The sequence below is a fragment of the Tachysurus vachellii genome, chromosome 16 (genome assembly GCF_030014155.1).
Source record: "Tachysurus vachellii isolate PV-2020 chromosome 16, HZAU_Pvac_v1, whole genome shotgun sequence".
NCBI classification, from domain to species: domain Eukaryota; kingdom Metazoa; phylum Chordata; class Actinopteri; order Siluriformes; family Bagridae; genus Tachysurus; species Tachysurus vachellii.
The window spans coordinates 11,197,414-11,216,292 of record NC_083475.1 but is presented as its reverse complement, the minus strand read 5'-3'; the positions used below and the strand labels follow the sequence as shown (position 1 = coordinate 11,216,292).

The 18,879-nt window shown below is 39.5% G+C and overlaps 1 protein-coding gene across 3 annotated transcripts in view; it reads right to left on the bottom strand.

Annotated features, from left to right (window-relative positions):
* The window catches only part of tbc1d22a (TBC1 domain family, member 22a), a 148,788-nt gene that overhangs the window by 67,251 nt on the left and 62,658 nt on the right, over nt 1–18,879 (bottom strand). For all 3 annotated transcript variants that reach the window (XM_060889673.1, XM_060889675.1, XM_060889674.1), the window contains one exon: nt 7,619–7,725. In XM_060889673.1, the coding sequence (XP_060745656.1) occupies nt 7,619–7,725 (107 nt within the window). The remainder of the gene's footprint in view (nt 1–7,618; nt 7,726–18,879) is intronic.

Sequence of the window (18,879 nt, the reverse complement as noted above, 5' to 3'; positions counted from 1 at the left end):
ATCTGTCCATCCACCCAAATGTATATCTGTCCATCCACCAAAGTGTATATCTGTCCATCCACCCAAATGTATATCTGTCCATCCACCCAAGAGTATATCTGTCCATCCACCCAAGCGTGGACCTATCCATCCACCCAAGTGTATATCTGTCTATCTACCCAAGTGTATATCTATTCATTCACCCATGTATTCATGTATTTATCTATCCACCCACTCATTTGGAGGTGCATATCATTTTGCATAGCACAACAATGACCCTATTAACCCATCCACCCAACTGTGTACCCATGAACACACCCACTCAACCGTTTATTTACCATGTATGCTATTCCATCCTAGAGTTCCTGTAATACAGCTCAATAATAGCATGTCAAAAAAAGTATGCTATCATTTCCTACAAGTCGGGCAAGCACACTTCTGTTAACTCCTCATAGTGGATTGAAGATGATGTGCTTCAACAAAGAGTTGGCTTAACAAAACTATTGCTGATCCTTCAACAATGTCAATGCCTATTCCAGCTGTGAATTTCTGCAGGAATGCTGTGCTCTATCTATAACTAGAAATGAGAAAAGCAGCTTTGTGCAGACACGGCACAGTAATGAATGTCGAGGATATTTATGCAGCTCCAAAGAAAAATAATAAAGAAACTTGAACTTGACATAAATGAAAACAGGGGAATTTGATGTCAAAATATGCTACAATTTTTTTTTTCCAGGCAAATCAAATGCAAGAATCAACTGTGCTATCAGTGTTGAAAAAGCAAATAATTCCATTTGTGCTAAATTGATAGTATATGATTTTGCTTTGCTCCCCATGCTGATCTTGTTATTTATCTATAAAGCTGTTTAAAGAGCATGCTATCATCATTTGCTCTCAAACAGCTTCTTTTTCTCATTTGCAGCTGAATGTCTGAACAAATGAAATAAGACTAATGAATTTATTTCAGCAGAAATCTGAACAATTTTAGAAATATCTGCCTAAATGTAAAGGTTTAACAATTGTTAGTTCATTTATAAGCTGTAATTCTGTAATAAAACAGCTCACTAAAAACAAACTGATGCCTCAGGTATACTGCTGAAGGTTTCAAACTGATGGCAAGAATTTTTTTTGAAGGCTTCTTTTAGCTGCTCTGAGATTATGGTTGTATAGCAAGTAGCACTTGTAGTTTTTGTCAGCACTGAAACAACCTTATAACCCTCCAGTCCTTGAAAGAGAGATACTTTTCCACTATCAAGGTTCTAGTGTTCGTTTCTGAGTCAGTGCCTAATCTACACCTTTCAAGCTTTCCTGAAATAAAAAAGGCTGGTTGTAGGCTGGCAAAAAAATCAGTTCAGTTCCAGCACCAAAATATTGATTTGCTGTTCTAACACCAAGAACCAGTTTTATATTAGAAGTCTATAAGATGCGGTATTATTGTCTTGGCAATAGAGGATGATGTGACAAACTCAAATCATTTATATGATCATTCATTGAAGACATAAATGTTTAATCATTTCCATAAAATGTATACAGAATATGCAGTCAGATTCATTGATGTTGTGTACAGATGCTAAAGGATTTAATTTAAATGTATTTACTATACGCTTTTAACAATTCATACAATCACAAAAGCGGTGTTACAGAAGTCTGGGGATAAATAGTGGCAAAGAAATTTGCCCTGAATTAACATGAGGAAGAATCTTTGAGAAGAGGTTCTCATAAGAGACTTTGTCCTTTGCTGTATGAGATTATATGACAGTAAAGGCGAAAGACACAAAGTTTATTAAAAGGATGCGCATTATTAGTGTGCTGTGAGTATGTGTCAACTTACAACTGAAGCCACTCGTTTACATACACCTAAGATAAAGATATTCAATCTCACTGACCATAGATTTAAACTGGGAAGTCAATTAGGGTATCTAGTTTGTTCACATTAACAAAAATCAATCATAGACACTTTTATTAAAGCTTTAATTCCCTATATCAGAATACCAGTAGGTCAAAGTTTACATACACCAGATGACCGTCTCTATAAACAGTCTGATAGATTCTATAAATTGATGAAATGACCTTTAGAGGCTTCTGATTATCCAAACATTATAATTAACAGTTAATTGGGAATGCATCTCTGACTGGAAAATGGCATTTCTTTAAAGGCGTGTGGCCTTTAGATACCATGGGTATATCCAAGACCTAAGAAAAAAGAGATAACAGTCTGGTTCCTCTAGAATTCAATAAACTCCAAACAAAGGTACCATGAACATCTGTGTCCATATATAAATATTTTGAGCAAATCAACACTGCTAATTTCAGAAAAAAGGTACAAATAAAGTCCCAAAGATGAACAAATTATGGTCCAAAATTTTCAACTAAACCCCGACAGCAATAAAGAAGGAACTTGTTGGTGATGGAGGCATCAGGTATCAATGTATGTACATCTACATACTACAGTACATCTACGTTAATCAACTCCGACAGCACTGGTGGCCTAAAAGGCTGTGATACAAGGAAGAAGCCCCTTCTTGAGGTGATCATCACCAGCCTATGGGGAAGAGTGTCCTGTTTTATTCAGATAAAATAAAAAGTTAACTGTTTGCTATAATGATATTGCAGGGTGAGACTTTTGATCACTAAAATGTAGAACACAGTGGTGGCTACATCATCGCATTGGTGTGTTTGCTGTACCACTGTGGAAAATGGACTGGCATTTTTTTTAATTTTTTTTTTAAATGCCCTGTACCAACAGCATGTTGTCAGTGGGAAAGGATTATAGTAACCCTTCTCTATCCACAAACCAAAATGCTATCTGCTTTGGATGAGTGGCATCAGGTACTGTTGCTGACACTATGCCAGGATGCACATCAGCTGATGACCTCTGAATCCACTCAGCTAATGCTCGGGTGGAGGAGTGTGATCGATGTTGTGTGTTTTGCATGGCAAGAGAGTCTAAGAGTTAACCTGGAGCAGTGGCACGCAGAAGGTTAAGCTGTTATAATTGCAAACGCTGTTCTCCCCTGAGCACCGCTAAGCTCCACCTGCCACACTGTGTTTAACATCATTCAACATTAAACGGTGGAGGTGACAGCCCAACAACAAACAAAACTCCCTCTGTCTGAATGTCATCACACCCACACAACTCAGCAGCACACTACAGCGAGATCACATCCCACAGAATAACAGAAGCAAAACTCCATCTAATTACCTGAGAATGAAGCTAAGAGAATTAATGTCTGAAAAATACATATAGTCTGCTTGATGGCGTAAAAATGTTTCATGTTGTAATACATTACAAATAATACTGCAAATAACTCAACATTATACCACAACGCTGCTCAATAATCGATTCCGATTTGGTCAGATGAGGCGGATTAATTCTCAAAATGCTATCTGCTTTGGTTTCTTTATGTTTTCCGTCACCAAAAAGTTTTCATTACAGAACAATTTGTGCTCTGCAGTTTCTTAGGTATCCACAAGCTACATGTATGAGAGAGACTAAAGGCGATGACTTTTTATAGATCCTATAATGTAAGCAATGATAGACAACTAATATGTTCTAACTGACTTCCCCAACATAAAAAAGTTTTAATTCTACTTTATGCTGGTAACAATGACTCTTCCTTTGTGTTGGGTCACATCACACAGCCTGTTGTTGGTTATTTTCCTTATGTAATTTATCATAGCTAGGCCCAACATAACAACAGTATCAAATCTATCAATCAAACATTCCCCAGTGGTTTGGCCCTCTCTGTCCTGCCTGAGGTGGTGAAGTGGATGAGGGTCTACTGTTTCTCATTACATCCTGTCTTAGGAGCATGTACAAATATGTTTTTACTGTGTGTGTGTGTGTGTGTGTGTGTGTGTGTGTGTGTGTGTGTGTGTGTGTGTGTGTGTGTGTGTGTGTGTGTGTGTGTGAGAGAGAGAGAGAGAGATTGAGAGAAATTGAGAGAGAGAGAGAGAGAGAGAGAGAGAGAGAGAGGTATGTGTGCAAGAACTGTATTTGTGAGAGCTGTGTGTGTGAGAGCTGTAAGTGTGTGAGAGCTGCAAGTGTGTGAGAGCTGCAAGTGTGTGAGAGCTGCAAGTGTGTGAGAGCTGCAAGTGTGTGAGAGCTGTGTGTGTGAGAGCTGCAAGTGTGTGAGAGCTGCAAGTGTGTGAGAGCTGTGTGTGTGTGAGCTCTGTAAGTGTGTGAGAGCTATAAGTGTGTGAGAGCTGTATGTTTGAGAGCTGTATGTTTGAGAGCTGTATGTGTGTGTGAGAGCTGTATGTGTGAGAGCTATATGTATGAGAGATGTATGTATGAGAGAGCTGTGTGTGTGAGAGCTGTATGTGTGTGAGAGCTGAAAGTGTGTGAGAGCTGTAAGTGTAAGAGCTGTAAGTGTGAGAGCTGTAAGTGTGAGAGCTGTAAGTGTGTAAGCTTTATGTGTGAGAGCTGTGTCTGTGAGAGCTGCGTGTGAGAGCTGTGTGTGTGTGAGAGATCTGTGTGTGTGTGAGATCTGTGTGTGTGTAAAAGCTGTAAGTGTATGAGAGATGTAAGTTTGTGAGAGCTGTATGTATGAGAGCTGTAAGTGTGTAAGCTGTATGTGTGTGTGTTTGAGAGCTGCGTGTAAGAGCTGTATGTATGAGAGCTGTGTGTGAGAGTTGTATGTGTAAGAGCTGTATGTGTGTGAGCTGTAAGTGTGAGTGCTGTAAGTGTGTGAGTGCTGTAAGTGTGTGAGAGTTGTATGTGAGAGAGCTGTATGTGTGTGAGTTGTATGTGTGAGAGCTGTAAGTGTGTGAGAGCTGTAAGTGTGTGAGAGTTGTATGTGTGAGAGCTGTAAGTGTGTGAGAGCTGTATGTGTGAGAGCTGTAAGTGTGTAAGCTGTATGTGTGTTTGAGAGCTGCGTGTAAGAGCTGTATGTATGAGAGCTGTGTGTGAGAGTTGTATGTGTAAGAGCTGTATGTGTGTGAGAGCTGTAAGTGTGAGTGCTGTAAGTGTGTGATAGTTGTATGTGTGAGAGCTGTATGTGTGTGAGTTGTATGTGTGAGAGCTGTATGTGTGAGAGCTGTAAGTGTGTGAGAGTTGCATGTGTGAGAGCTGTAAGTGTGTGAGACTTGTATGTGTGAGAGCTGTATGTGTGTGAGAGTTGTATGTGTGAGAGCTGTAAGTGTGTGAGAGCTGTATGTGTGAGAGCTGTATGTGTGAGAGCTGTAAGTGTGTTTGAGAGCTGCATGTAAGAGCTGTATGTATGAGAGCTGTGTGTGAGAGTTGTACGTGTAAGAGCTGTATGTGTGTGAGAGCTGTAAGTGTGAGTGCTGTAAGTGTGTGATAGTTGTATGTGTGAGAGCTGTATGTGTGTGAGCTGTATGTGTGAGAGCTGTATGTGTGAGAGCTGTAAGTGTGTGAGAGTTGCATGTGTGAGAGCTGTAAGTGTGTGAGACTTGTATGTGTGAGAGCTGTATGTGTGTGAGAGCTGTATGTGTGTGAGAGTTGTATGTGCGAGAGCTGTAAGTGTGTGAGCTTTAAGTTTGAGAGAGTTCTATGTGTGAGAGCTGTATGTGTGAGAGCTGTATGTATGAGAGCTGTGTGTGAGAGTTGTGTGTGTAAGAGCTGTACGTGTGTGAGAGCTGTACGTGTGTGAGAGCTGTACGTGTGTGAGAGCTGTATGTGTGAGAGCTTGGATGTGACGTTGTGCTTTTAGCAGATTTGCCAAATGTCTCTGGCCACTAAGCGTGATTACCGTCGGTCAGTAAAGATGTGTTCAAGACACATGGAAAGTCCAGGTGTTAATCTGTTTCTGCTGATCACTTGGGATGCGTTTACTCGACACAGTTAAGGAAACAGACCTAAGGAGAACCTGCTTCTGTTCATATCAACCAATCAGTAAGGGCTAGGAATAACACACTCACTCACGTACACAAACAAGCTAACACAGCTAATTTATGTTGATGCTGATGGTCATCAAGCAATGTAAACATTACAGTGTTTAGTATCTCGTTAAGGCCCTGGATTGTTGATCAGAGGATCGAGGTTCAAGCCCCAGCACTGCCAGGCTACCACCATTGGGCCCCTGAGTAAGGCCCTTAACCCTCTCTGCTCCATGGGCGCTGTAGTTACATTTAATCCCATTTTATACAACTGAGCAATTGAGGGTTGGTGCCTTGTTTAGGGGCCCAGCTGTGGCAGCTTGGTGGGTTTTAAACTAACAACCTTCCGATCAGTAGTTCAACATCATAACCACTAAGCTGACCCTGTGCTCTGACTCGGGATCTGTAATGTATATGTGACAAAATAATAAAGGTTTCTTCATGCTGTTAGGAAAAGAAATATTGTTTCGTACTAAAGCGTCACTGTAGCAAATCGCATGTTGTGCATCATTACAGCACTAATATTCAGGCATACTGAGTATTTGAATGTTATTTGATATATGACATAAATCATTTAGCAAAGAATAAGAATAGTTGTATTTCTGTCACACTATTTGTGAATGCACCTCAGTGTCAAAGTAAGAATCAAAACATGACTGCTTTTAATGAACGTGTGGCTCTCCAGCTGAACCCACGAGTTCACAAGAAAAACACTAGTGACTGCAGGTGCTGAATCTCTCTCTCTCTCACTCACTCACACACACACACACACACACACAGAGAGAGGGAGAGAGAGAGAGAGAACATGTGACACTAACAACTTGTGAGCAAATGCTGCATACCATTAACAGTGCATATATGAAGGTGTGAGGAAAACAATGAGTGGAAGAAGTCATTAGTGCCTAAGAGAATCCGCTTTGTATACACAAATTACCGCAGTAATTAGTGACAAAACAGCACAAAAGCTTCTGGGGCTCCGAATGCATTTTAATCTACTGCCAGAAAAGAGAGGTGATTTACCGAATATAAATGACCTCCAACTGTTTAGGGGACTATCATCAGCACCCACTGTGTGCACATGTATGTGAATACGTGTGTGTGTGTGTGTCTTAGAGAGAACAAAATGAGCAAGCCAGTGTGTTTTGAGAGCAAGAGTCCATTTCTCTCTCCCAGCACTTCAAACATGAAGGCGTAATTACACAGTCTTTCATCAACGGGATAAAACAACCACAGAAAAACACTCAAAGTGAGCCACATGGGACCTTCCCATTGACTTCTGGGTAACGGTGTGGAAAATACGAGGATGGCCCAGCGTCTTGCCTGCAGCAACTAGCCACATCCTGGAGTGTGCACATGGCTTAACACACTGCATCACGCTAACCTAAGCAGCACTGATGTTTCCCAGCTTTAAATCAATTACAAACACAGAGAGAGAAAGACAAAGCGGGGAAGGGCGGACTATGTTCCCATGGTGATTCGTGCACCGCCGGGCCTTTTGGGTAAAGCAGGTTGCTTCTGCCCACGGTGCAGAGTGAGAATATTCATCATCTGTTTCATACCTAGAGAGAGACCCGAGAAGGAGGGAGGGAATGAGACTGAACACCTTCACGCCTGGGATTCGTGCTGCGCTGCTACTGTAGGCCGGTGAAACACACACACACGTCCACACAAAACACACACGCTGTTTTCTCTCCCAGTAGTGCAACCCTCTTCTGCCCGAGCGCTCGCTCACACACACACACACACACACACAGAGTTTAAGCAAGCCCTGGATCTGGAGAATGGGGAATCAATTTACCTGAATGCCATCCAGCAGCTTGCTCATGCACCAGAAGCTGTCAGCCTCGATGTTCCGCAGCACCTCTTCCTGCAAGCTGGAAACATCGAAATTTTCCACCTCTTCCTCTGCACAAACAAAAAAAAAGACCAAAAGCAAAGACAAAGGGAGATGTGGGAAGAACGGAGAGACAGAAAGAATAAGAGAGGAGAAAAGAGAAGAGCAACAGGAGAGCAGATGAGATTAGAGTGGATTACATGGCAAAATAAAATGACATTTTTAATTTAACATTTACATCACAATATATGTCATGAAAGGGGTGCAGAAATAATCAACATTTCATCAGGGGCACAAATTTATTGGCTTCAACGATGAAATAAGCTTAAATGATAAAGATTTGTTGCATTCAGCTCTAATGAGATCCTGAAATCTGTATTTACGCTTTTACATCTCACCACATGTCTGCTCTATCTATACAAGTGAGGAAATACCAGCTACTGGTGTACAAGGTGAAAAAACGAAACAGAAAAATAACAGAACATCAAAATAATAGAAGGATAAATAAAGTACAATAAACATGGTTTGTCCAAAATATGAGCCCAATGTTACTAGAAGTGTAGTTAGTATCATTTGTGGGTGAGAAAGAAAGAAAGAAAGAAAGAAAGAAAGAAAGAAAGAAAGAAAGAAAGAAAGAACAAGAAAGAGAGAGAGTGAGAGAGAGAGAAAGAGAGAAAGAAAGAAAGAGAGAGAGAGAGAGAGAGAAAGAAAGAAAGAAAGAAAGAACAAGAAAGAGAGAGAGAGAGAGAGAGAGAAAGAAAGAAAGAAAGAAAGAAAGAAAGAAAGAACAAGCAAGAAAGAAGAGAGAGAGAGAGAGAGAGAGAGAGAGAGAGAGAAAGAGAGAAATAAAGAAAGAACGAACGAAAGAAGGAAAGAAAGAAGGAAAGAGAGAAACAAAAGAAAGAAAGAAAGAAAGAAAGAAAGAAAGAAAGAAAGAAAGAAAGAAACAAAAGAAAGAAAGAAAGAAAGAAAGAAAGAAATTCACATATGTGAATCTATCAATATCTATAGACAGATACATGCACAGACTTTGTGTGTGTGTGTGTGTGTGTGTGTGTGTGTGTGTGTGTGTGTGTGTGTATTTTCATACTGCAGTCATGTATTATTTCCTATTCCATGTTTTTGCTGTTGTACAAGGTACAGAGTGTTCTGCAGTTCTCACGGTATTACAAGCACTAACAGCATGTTGAAGGCGTTTTATCTGTCAAATAATCCAATAATATTTAAAGAATCCAATTTCATATTGCCAGAACAGTGCAATTCTCTCAGATTTCTATGCCTCTCCTGTCATTCTCCTTAATCCTATGTTGCTAATAAAGTGACAGTAAAACAGATGGGCATCAATAGATCTGATCAAGATATTTATGTCTGCTCTCTGTTCTACCCTTCATTAACATCTGTAACACTAGTTAACATTTCCAACATATACTACTATATATATATAATATAATACTGACAAACAACCAAGTAGACCTCCTTAAAAAAGATGTCACCTGTTTCCAAAATAATGTTAACATGTCTTACTTCAATTTGGTTTGAAAAAGATCAAGCATGTAAGGATGTGGTTAAAAATGGGTAACTTAAACCTTAGAATAAAGCAAGATTTTACCCAGTTCAACATGCAAGTCCTCTGATCTCATGTGAACTGATACAGAAGTGAAATTTCTGCTTTATGCAGATAAAGTGCTCACAGCAGAACCTCGACATTAATCTCAAAACTGCAACCTGACAGTGAATACAACCAAAAAATATCTGACCAGGTGGCAGGAAAACAGGAACCATTTCAGTCACTCGTATCTCCAAGTGCAATTATTCTTTAGTCAGATGGTCTAGGACTAAAAATTCTGCACGCCAGGAAATGCAGAGCACAAAAAATAGACACCCATACAATACAACACGGAGCAAAGGTTCTGACTGGGTTATTAGCCATGCTGTTGTGTACAGACATAAGGACTGGTTCCCTCTCAACTCTCAGGACTACAGCAGATGGGAGAAGCGTTCAGAGAGCCTGCTTACAGAGCGCTGCAGAAATATAGAAACATTAAAAAAAAAAACTGACAAACAGTGAATGCAGGACAGAAATTAGGTCGATTTCCACCAAACTAATCCAAAATTCTGAACAGTCTGGAACTGGGACGCAAATCCAAACCCTGGCTAGACTACAGTGCAATCAGGACCTGAGCAGAACGTATGAACTGGATGAGTTTTTCTTGTCAAAGAAGCAAACCAGAGACAGCTGCTGACCAAGTACAAGCAAAGTAATCACAATCTGACCAGTAGAGAAGCTGACTGACTGTTACACTCGTCTTCAGCTTGTGTAGGTTCATGGTATAAGCTACAGCCTGTCGGAGCGGCTCCTAATATTTCCCACGCAGTAGTGACGAAAAGAAAAGAAAAGAAAAGGGGGGAGGAAAAAAAAACAAAAAACAACAACAGAACAAAAAACCCTGCATTACAATAATGTTCCTCAGGAAACAGTAACAATCATGCAAAATAAAATTATTCATGTCCTTGCATTATATTAAGCACATCATGAACCCCTGATACAATCATTTCATTTTAAGCATTAGAATTGCCAGAAACATTTTATCTAAATCTGTATCCGTGTCTTGTCAGTGTTTTTTCAGCCTCTATGGAGCTTTTTTTCCTATCTGACCTGCGCTCAAATCCGGAGCTGCATGCGACTTGCCCTCCTTTTTATCGAGAGCAGGCACCATCGATCTAAAACACCGGATAAATACTTCCACGAGTCTTCATCTATTAGTATTTTAATGAATTTTAATAATTAGCCACAAAAATCTAAATAAAGGCATTTGATAAAGAGTTACATGTAAAAATAGTAAGTTAAATAATTACTGTTGGTTTTAAGCTACGTGTTATATTTACATGTTAGCGGTCAGAATCGCAAATGAAGAGAATATCTTTTTTTTTTTGTTTGTTTCAGTAGTCTGACGATGAGGGTTTGCTAGAGAAGAACTCAAAAATGCCCTTATAATCAAGCTGATGCAGGAGATAAGAACTTTCATTCGAGCTGTCCCATCTATTATGTCATGTACATCATCTGCAAACATCTTTACTGTAATAGTGAACTCATATTGATGTTACAGATATTTCATAGAGATATAAAGGAAAAGCTTTTCAAATCTAAACAACAAAGTTTCTCACGTTGTCAACATTTGCATTTAGATCAAAACAGTTCTCATGCCTTTGTTTCTGTTGACGTGAGACATTTTGAGACGTTTTGTCTCTGCCCCTGTCCTGTGATTGCTATGCATCCCGATTGCACATAGGTGTGATGTGTTTGTGAATACAAGTTATCCCCAGTTGATGAAGCCTGGTTGTGTTTTGCTTCATGAACGGACCACGTGAACCACACAGCAGGTTGATGCCTCACCTCAACATGGGACAAACTTTGCACAGCTAATATATCTCAGCTAATTCATAACGTACGAGTTAACAGAAATCCGTTGTATGATTATTATTTCAAGAATTCAAAGATATATATTGGGAATATATTAATCCCAAAACATAACCATTAAAAAAAATGTATAAAAATAACAAATAGGAAGAGACGCTGCGATACAACAAGACAGGAAATACAGGTATTACAGAATATAGACACAAGTCTAAACTGCACATGGGAGAGATTACTGCACATGTTCCTGCGTTATTATTACACATATGAACTGACACAATGACGAGTGATGTACCAAAAAAATTTTTTCGGGTGATTAACAGGAGACCGAGGTGCTCGTTCTCGGTCAACAAGGAATCTGACACGGCTAATATCTACTGTGTTTTCACATTAGTCTCTGAGAAGGAAACACAATGCTGGCGTTGCTTTAGAGGCTTTGCAACACATCAATACAACACAGCCTCAAGCACTAATGATTTCCTGACATGCTGCTTAATTGGGTTTAGCATAAAGCCAAATCGTGCATGGGTCAGAAAGAGAATCGCACACCCACAAAACCTTGGCTGTCGGAGGCATTAAGAACAGCGGAGGCCTATTTGAGCAATTAGCAGATCTGCGGTGGTCCCCGTTCACGTCCAATCTGCTGGAGACAACACAAAAGTACAGCTCTGACAGATTACTCAGGTAAAGCAGAGGCACAAAGGAGGTGATCTAAGAACTTCTCTTACACACAGAACTACACACACACACACGGGTCGACAGCCTCGGCTCTGTCTCCTTGGCAACGGAGGCAGAACCTTGAGGCTTTGGCAACTCTGGAAGGCAGGATAGAGCAGAAACATTTGTACCGCTCGCATTTTAAGCCCTGGAGTGGACGGAGCGTGGACAAGAAGTCACACACGTTGCAGTTCACACGCTGAACACTGAATGACGCTTCTCGTTGACTTCTATGATACTTCGGAGGATGACCTTTTCTCTGAGAAATAGAGGACTGACAACCTCAGCTACCATTATGGGGTTAAAGCTCCACCGTTCCTCAGAGAAAAGGTCATGCTCCAGAAGATGTTCAAAGATTACAAAGCCTTTAATACTACTCTTGGATCTGGACTCGGGTCAAGAATGCTGTTTCCTTTGATTTCTATTCAGTTTTTGACCCAATACACATGAAGCCTGTTTTTACCCAATAATCACTGCTATCTCCTGACAGCTTTCAGTCATTAAGAGTGAAGACCACCACGAACAATTAAAAGACACTCATCATCTCAAACCACTGCTGAGGGATTCCATGAGTGCACTGGCATTAGGCTCTTGTAACTAAAATAATAAACTTTTTAAAACACTTTTTAATACAGATAGAAAAAAATATTTTATTTTATTAATTCAGTAATTCAGATAAATATTTAGTAAATAATTAGCAAATACAACAAACATGGTTAAGTACTTAAAGTGAATTTTAAAAAAATAATAAATCACCTAAAATCTAAACTTGGGTTAAGAAGAAACTTTTAAAGTGACCACATAAAAAAAAACTTTCTTTGATTTCTGGATTATTCCCGATATGTAATATAAAACGATGTGTAACATGGATTAGGGAATTTTTCATAACTTATAATTAGGAGGATTCAGGCACGATATTAAATACATTCACAAATAAATTAAAAAAATGTTTTCAATAATTCTATTTCGAAATAAAGTGTTGCAATGGGCTGTAAACCAACAAAAACAGACAAAAACAGTTCTTTGTAGAGGTTTTAATAACATATTTATCTACTTTGATCTACTACTAATTATTATCTACTACCGATTATTGAGCTGTTATTGTGTACACACAGGCTCGGTAATGTCCAGCAGGACTGGAACTCTGATGACTGGTCATACCTGACATATTTGTATCATTTGGGAAATAAATTTTTAGGAAATTAACCCCTGCCACTTACCAGAGACCATTGTTGGCTGGGTGAAAGCACAGTTTCATCAGATAGGCTTTTTGGGGGGATTATTATAATATGTATTTTGTTATAAAATTGTTACTCAAGTTATCAGTTTAGCAATAGCAACACATGATGAAGTCTGCGAGTGAAGTCTGCTGTGCCATTTCAACTGACAGTCGGTACAAGAAATGCACTAAGACCGGCCTTCTTTCTGTTTCGACAGTGAACTGTGAGAAACTACCAGGAGAAATGAAAGACAACAGACAGAAACCTCCAAACAGTTTTATTATGTAAGCTACAGTGTTTCTGATTGCAGATGCCACTCATCACATGACAAGGACATGTATAGAAGACCTGAGGTGTTATATTCAACATGAATCCACAGCACCCCCTGTGGTAAGCCTGAGAAATGGATACATGATGCATACAGGACAATAAAATGCTCCTGCTGCTTAGGGAAGGTACGCCTTATGGCCAAGCGGCTCATATGGAGCTTGAATGTGCATTACAGTGCCTACTTATTGCAGAGCAGTGACAGATGCACTCTGACTGGACGGGGCTAATCGGTCTTCGTATCTGAGTGCAGAAATCATCTATTTTATGTCGCTTGTGTACCAGATGACAAAACAGACAGGCGGGAAAGAGAGCGGCAAGTGCACACACCCACGCGCTTTTGGTGTCTAATGTCCAATCTCTGTGTGGTGACCATGATGCCATCTGGACGAATGCACTGTGATGGGAGCGGGCGGTTGCCCATGGAGACGCACCAGCGGAATGGAGGCAAGGTGACACAGTCAGTGCATATAAAGAGCAAAAAGGGCAGCAAAACAACAGAGAACAGTGTGACCTGTCACACACCGGCTCAGCAAATCCACTTTAATGTGTTTAATTGAAGATGCATTGCCTGCCACACACACACACACACACACACACACACACACACACACACACACACCTTTACACCATCATCTGAGCTAGAACCATTAGCCAGTTTATCAAGTTTTGCTGAAAACTAGATATACAAGTACTGATTGCAGCTACACACATATACGCACAACTACATCAGTGTCACTGCTGTGCTAAGAATGGTTTACCATACAAATAACATCTGGCCACATCTGGTGGTCCTATAGTGGTCCTTTCCAATGATGGATGGGTTGCAGATGGGCTACAGTCTGTAATCATACACAAGTACATCCTTAACATGGCTAATAGTCACAAATCAGCAATATGTTTAACCCGAATGGATGAACTAGCCGCTTGACCGCTACGGTTTATGAGTTTATGTTCAAATGTTATTTACTTAAAGGGATTCTGTGTTGTTTTAAATAAATGGACATTAAATTGTTGGTCTTGTTACTGAGTGAATACCAAGAGATTTACATTCGTAAATATTTCAATACCAATATTCCAATGGTTCAATATAACAAAAAATATTATTTTTGGGACATTCACGACTCCATGATGTGACAGTCCTACTTCAGCTGTGGCTGAACACACACTCATCACACAAGCAGCTCCGTTTCTCTTTTCTTCATCCAAAGCTACAACTTAGAGATGACCTTTAATTCATCTGTGTTATGATGAATAATCTAATCTCAATATCAACCTGGCCTAGGTAGCTAACAGATAATATAAGCTAGGACTAATAGTGTTGTTATGGTTTCAGTTCACACACATCGCATGAACTGGTTTTTCATATCAGTACAAAAAAAAACCAAAAACCTTGCAGTCAGCTCTTTTTTTCTTCCTTTTTTTTAATTTTTAAAAATGCATTTGAAAGCAAGCAGCTTACAAAGAACATATTCAATCGGATGTGTATAGGGCACGTCTCTTCTCTCTGACACTACAACTGTAGCTATCTGCGTCCGTGAATGGTACAGAAATTGCGACACGACTTACTGCTTTTCTTTGTGCTGCTGAAAAGCCTTTCTTCCTGGAATCCTTTCTGAAAAGGAACCGCTATAGTTTTACACAGAAAGTTCCCAGAAAGGAACAAACCCAAAAACTGTAAGAGGTGTGTGCGTTTTCTGAATGACATTTTACTACAGCAGTGGCAGATCATTTATCCTTCCCACAAACTCATTACCCCAATAAGATGTCAGACAGTGTCAGAAGTATCCGGGCCGGCAATGCCAGGCTCTTCAAGAGCTTCGTCCCCCTGCCAGTCACACTCCTCATAATCCCGCTTCCTGTCAGCAAGCACCAGAATTAAACTGGACTGAACTGAAGAGTGCAAAACATAACACAGTATTAAACACCAGACTACTCGGTGCTCTACTTAGCTTTTTTACATTCAGAGCCTGCTATTTATAACAGCTTAATACACAAGATAGAATTTTTAGTTTTGCTAAGGTTTGCCCATTTCATCTTCACATCGCACCTGCTATAGTTGATGTGCATAGTCGTGCATATTTATTGCACTGTGCAATACTACTGCAGGATTTTCTTACATTGTTTTATATATTGCACCATGGAGATAAGGACAGAAAGATCTAGAAAAGTTTGTGCATGGACTGGCTATAAGGGCATTTGGGGCAAAAGCCAAAATTAAATGCATCTTTTCATACCAGTACCCATGAGATCAGGATGATGGTAAGCTTGTTTGTAAGCTTAAACTTGTTAGGATCATTTCAGGCAAATGAAAAAGAAGAAAGTTCACTTCAACCCCTGCACATAAGCAATGAAAGTCACTAGAAGTCAGAGAGCACAACATAGCCATGAAAACTGGTGAGCAGTAATTGGAAGGCTGAATGTGCTGGGGGGTTGAGGACAGCTTGTTTGAGCCGGAGCTCCGCTGGGACACCTGGTCCAACCCAGGAGACACTCTGAGGTGTGCTTCATCTCTGCTGTGTGTTAATTAGCACATGCTGCTGGTGGCCTCCTCGTTGAAAGGGTCTGCATACAACATACACACAGCATACCTGATTTCCATCAAGCACAGAACTGTCGCCGAGTACTCCAACTCGCCACAGTACCTGACTAATTATACATTCCACAGGAGAGCCAAAAAAATGGAGCTACGAGGCAAAAAAAAAGAGGATGTCCATACGGTGCAGAGTGCATCATTTGACAGTTTTGCACCAATCCCTCCATCTGGAGCCAGGTTACTCCTGCTAACGCTTCCTGTTGGCCTGTGGTCGCTTCCTGTGTGCAGGGGATAACAGACAAGCTTCCCTTGGCACGCTGCCTCTGCCAGCTGTGAGGACCTGGCACTAGATCTGACGTTGCGCACCATGCAGTCCTGCCAGGCCATATGCCCTCCGTTTGCCAGGCCACGGGGAAGAGAGGAGCTCAGACTCGGTATCACCACACACTCCAGAAGGGGTATTCATATTCAGTGTCATTCGTACCGTCCCACATCATACGACCAGCAGGGCTCGGTCATCATGAAGCATGTTTGCCTGGACCCAGCGCCGACTAATGAGTGGAACGCAGATTCCACAAAGGTGTAATTGAAAGCGGGGATAATTAATATAGGAGTCGATTTGGCAAATCCGTCACCGTAGCAGCAGAATAATGAGAGTTGGGACTATAATTACTATGTAAGCGTGGCAATAGCGCAAAATGGAAGGTGCAGATCCATGTGTGATTTATGAGGATCGTCATATGAATGTAATGAATAAAAAGCCTGTAGAAAATAAGAGTCAGGTGTCGCTACATTTCATGCAGAGCTGAGACATGAGGCAATGAACCCTCTCTCCTGGAGAAAATGTGTTTCAGTAGCCTCTTTATCATCGCTGGACAAAAGATTTCAGTGTAAAACAAGTGATGTAACTGAGGGTTGATTTTTTTCAAGAGAGAAAAATCAATAAAAAGGTTCACTGAATGAAGGAAAGACACGCATGTAGAAATGAAGTAAGGTGATGAAATAGTGTTACAAAATAAGGCCCTTTCACAGAATTAGTGAGGAGTTCGCAGAATTCACATACAGCACAATCTCCTCACACTTCATGGTGGAATGGGCAATACAGCAGGTAATGTTATGCAAGAAGCTGCTTAGAAATACTTTATGTTTTTTATATGAACCATCGACATGTCAGATAACAACCAAGCAAAACAGTGAAGTCTTTAAAGAACCTGGATAACTCTCTCGGAGTCAAGCACAGGGTTGATCAGAAAGCCAATAACTAGCTTGTTGTGAATAAGATATCTTTTCAATTACTCTGTCAAACCTGAGTGGAGCCATGTGAACTCGCCCCGATGGCCTTAATGCATTACACATTAAGTGCACATCAACAAAAAAAGCAGGAAAGAAATGCTATTTATCAAAATTCAAACCACAGTCACCTTTTTCCTGGACTAGTATTACTGATGCATTCCATAATAATATGTATAAGTCCAATGCCGGGGCATTATAACAATCTTCTATAGCCGAGTCACGAAAAACATCACAGGCATATTTTGAGCTTTAATAAAATGTGTGCCTTGTGTTTATGTGCCTGATGAGGTGCCAGTCACATCACCCACAGTCTGCATCAGAGGACAGAATCAGATCCTATACAAACCCAGCAATCAGACCAGTATTGTTTGGAAACAGATACTGATTCTGACTTCTACACCTTCATATAGTCAAACATAAATATCAAGGGCAATAAAGTGAAAGAATAAAGGACTTCTAAGACATGATAATGCACATAATGTATGAATTAAAGCTATTAAAAGCAAACCCTTGCTCGGTTCCTTATGCTATTTCTCCATTGTTGTTTTATTATTCATGTTTCTTCTCTTGGTATCTCATTTTGCTGCTTTTAAAAGAAAACAGAATCTTAATCAATAAAACCTTTATTCCAAAATAGATCAATTAATATTTAGATTTCTAAATAAATAAAATTAAATAAAGAAAATTGAATTTAACCAGTAATAGAATAGTAATATTATTTTTACTGTTCATAATATTAATATATTAATAGAAACAATTAAAACACATTAGATACATACTTTAAATAACTATAAAATAAATAAGCAAATAAGGATTTGTTCTCAGTTTGCATAAGTATAAATATGCAGTTTTAAACATGGCTTTTGTCATAAGGGGAAAAAAGAATTAAAGAACTTTCAATACAGAAGTGACAGATGTGTGCTTATATGCACAATACACAGGTAATAAAAAATAAATAAATAAAAATAAACCTAGGCTATTAATAAGTAAGCTATTAAAGAATAAAATAAAACTATTAAAGAATACCTTTATGTAAAATTAGAGTGAAACAAACTCTTTCATGTGTCTAAAATTATTAGAAATTCGTCATAAATTGAGCCTAACACTCATTGCCAGGCATAAGAACAACATAAGATTACAACAAAAAATAGCTGAAACCCAGCAAGAAATCTGGTGGTGGTTCATTTGAATACTGAAGGCTCTTCCAGCAAGTTGTTCAGACTTAGTCATAGTTATCCAATTATCCTTCCACAAGCTGGTGAGCCAAACATGAGCCAAATCAACAGAGAAACTGTTAAAGAAACAAAAACAATTCTGTATTTTCAACTTTATTGCAAATAAATGCTTATATGTGTACTTCCTTCTATATTTGATTTCTATTGTTACCATATCATACTGTTAGTTCCATTTTTGGACTGTTTTTATTTTATTTTTATAACAATCTAAGTATTTTTATATAATAAGTACAGTTGTAAACAGCATGTCAGTACATGTCACACTGTGTATTCTGTATGTGACAAATAAAAGTTGAATCTGAATTGGACTTGAAGCCTTGCTCTTCTTGCTCTGACAAATCTAGTGGAAAGTCTTCACAGAAGAGTGCAAGCTGTTGTAGCATGGCGATGGTTATGGAACGGACACGTATGTCTGTGTCCAGGAGAAGCTGGTAAATGATCTTCCAATAGCACAAGGCAGTGTCAAGATTAACATCTTTAAA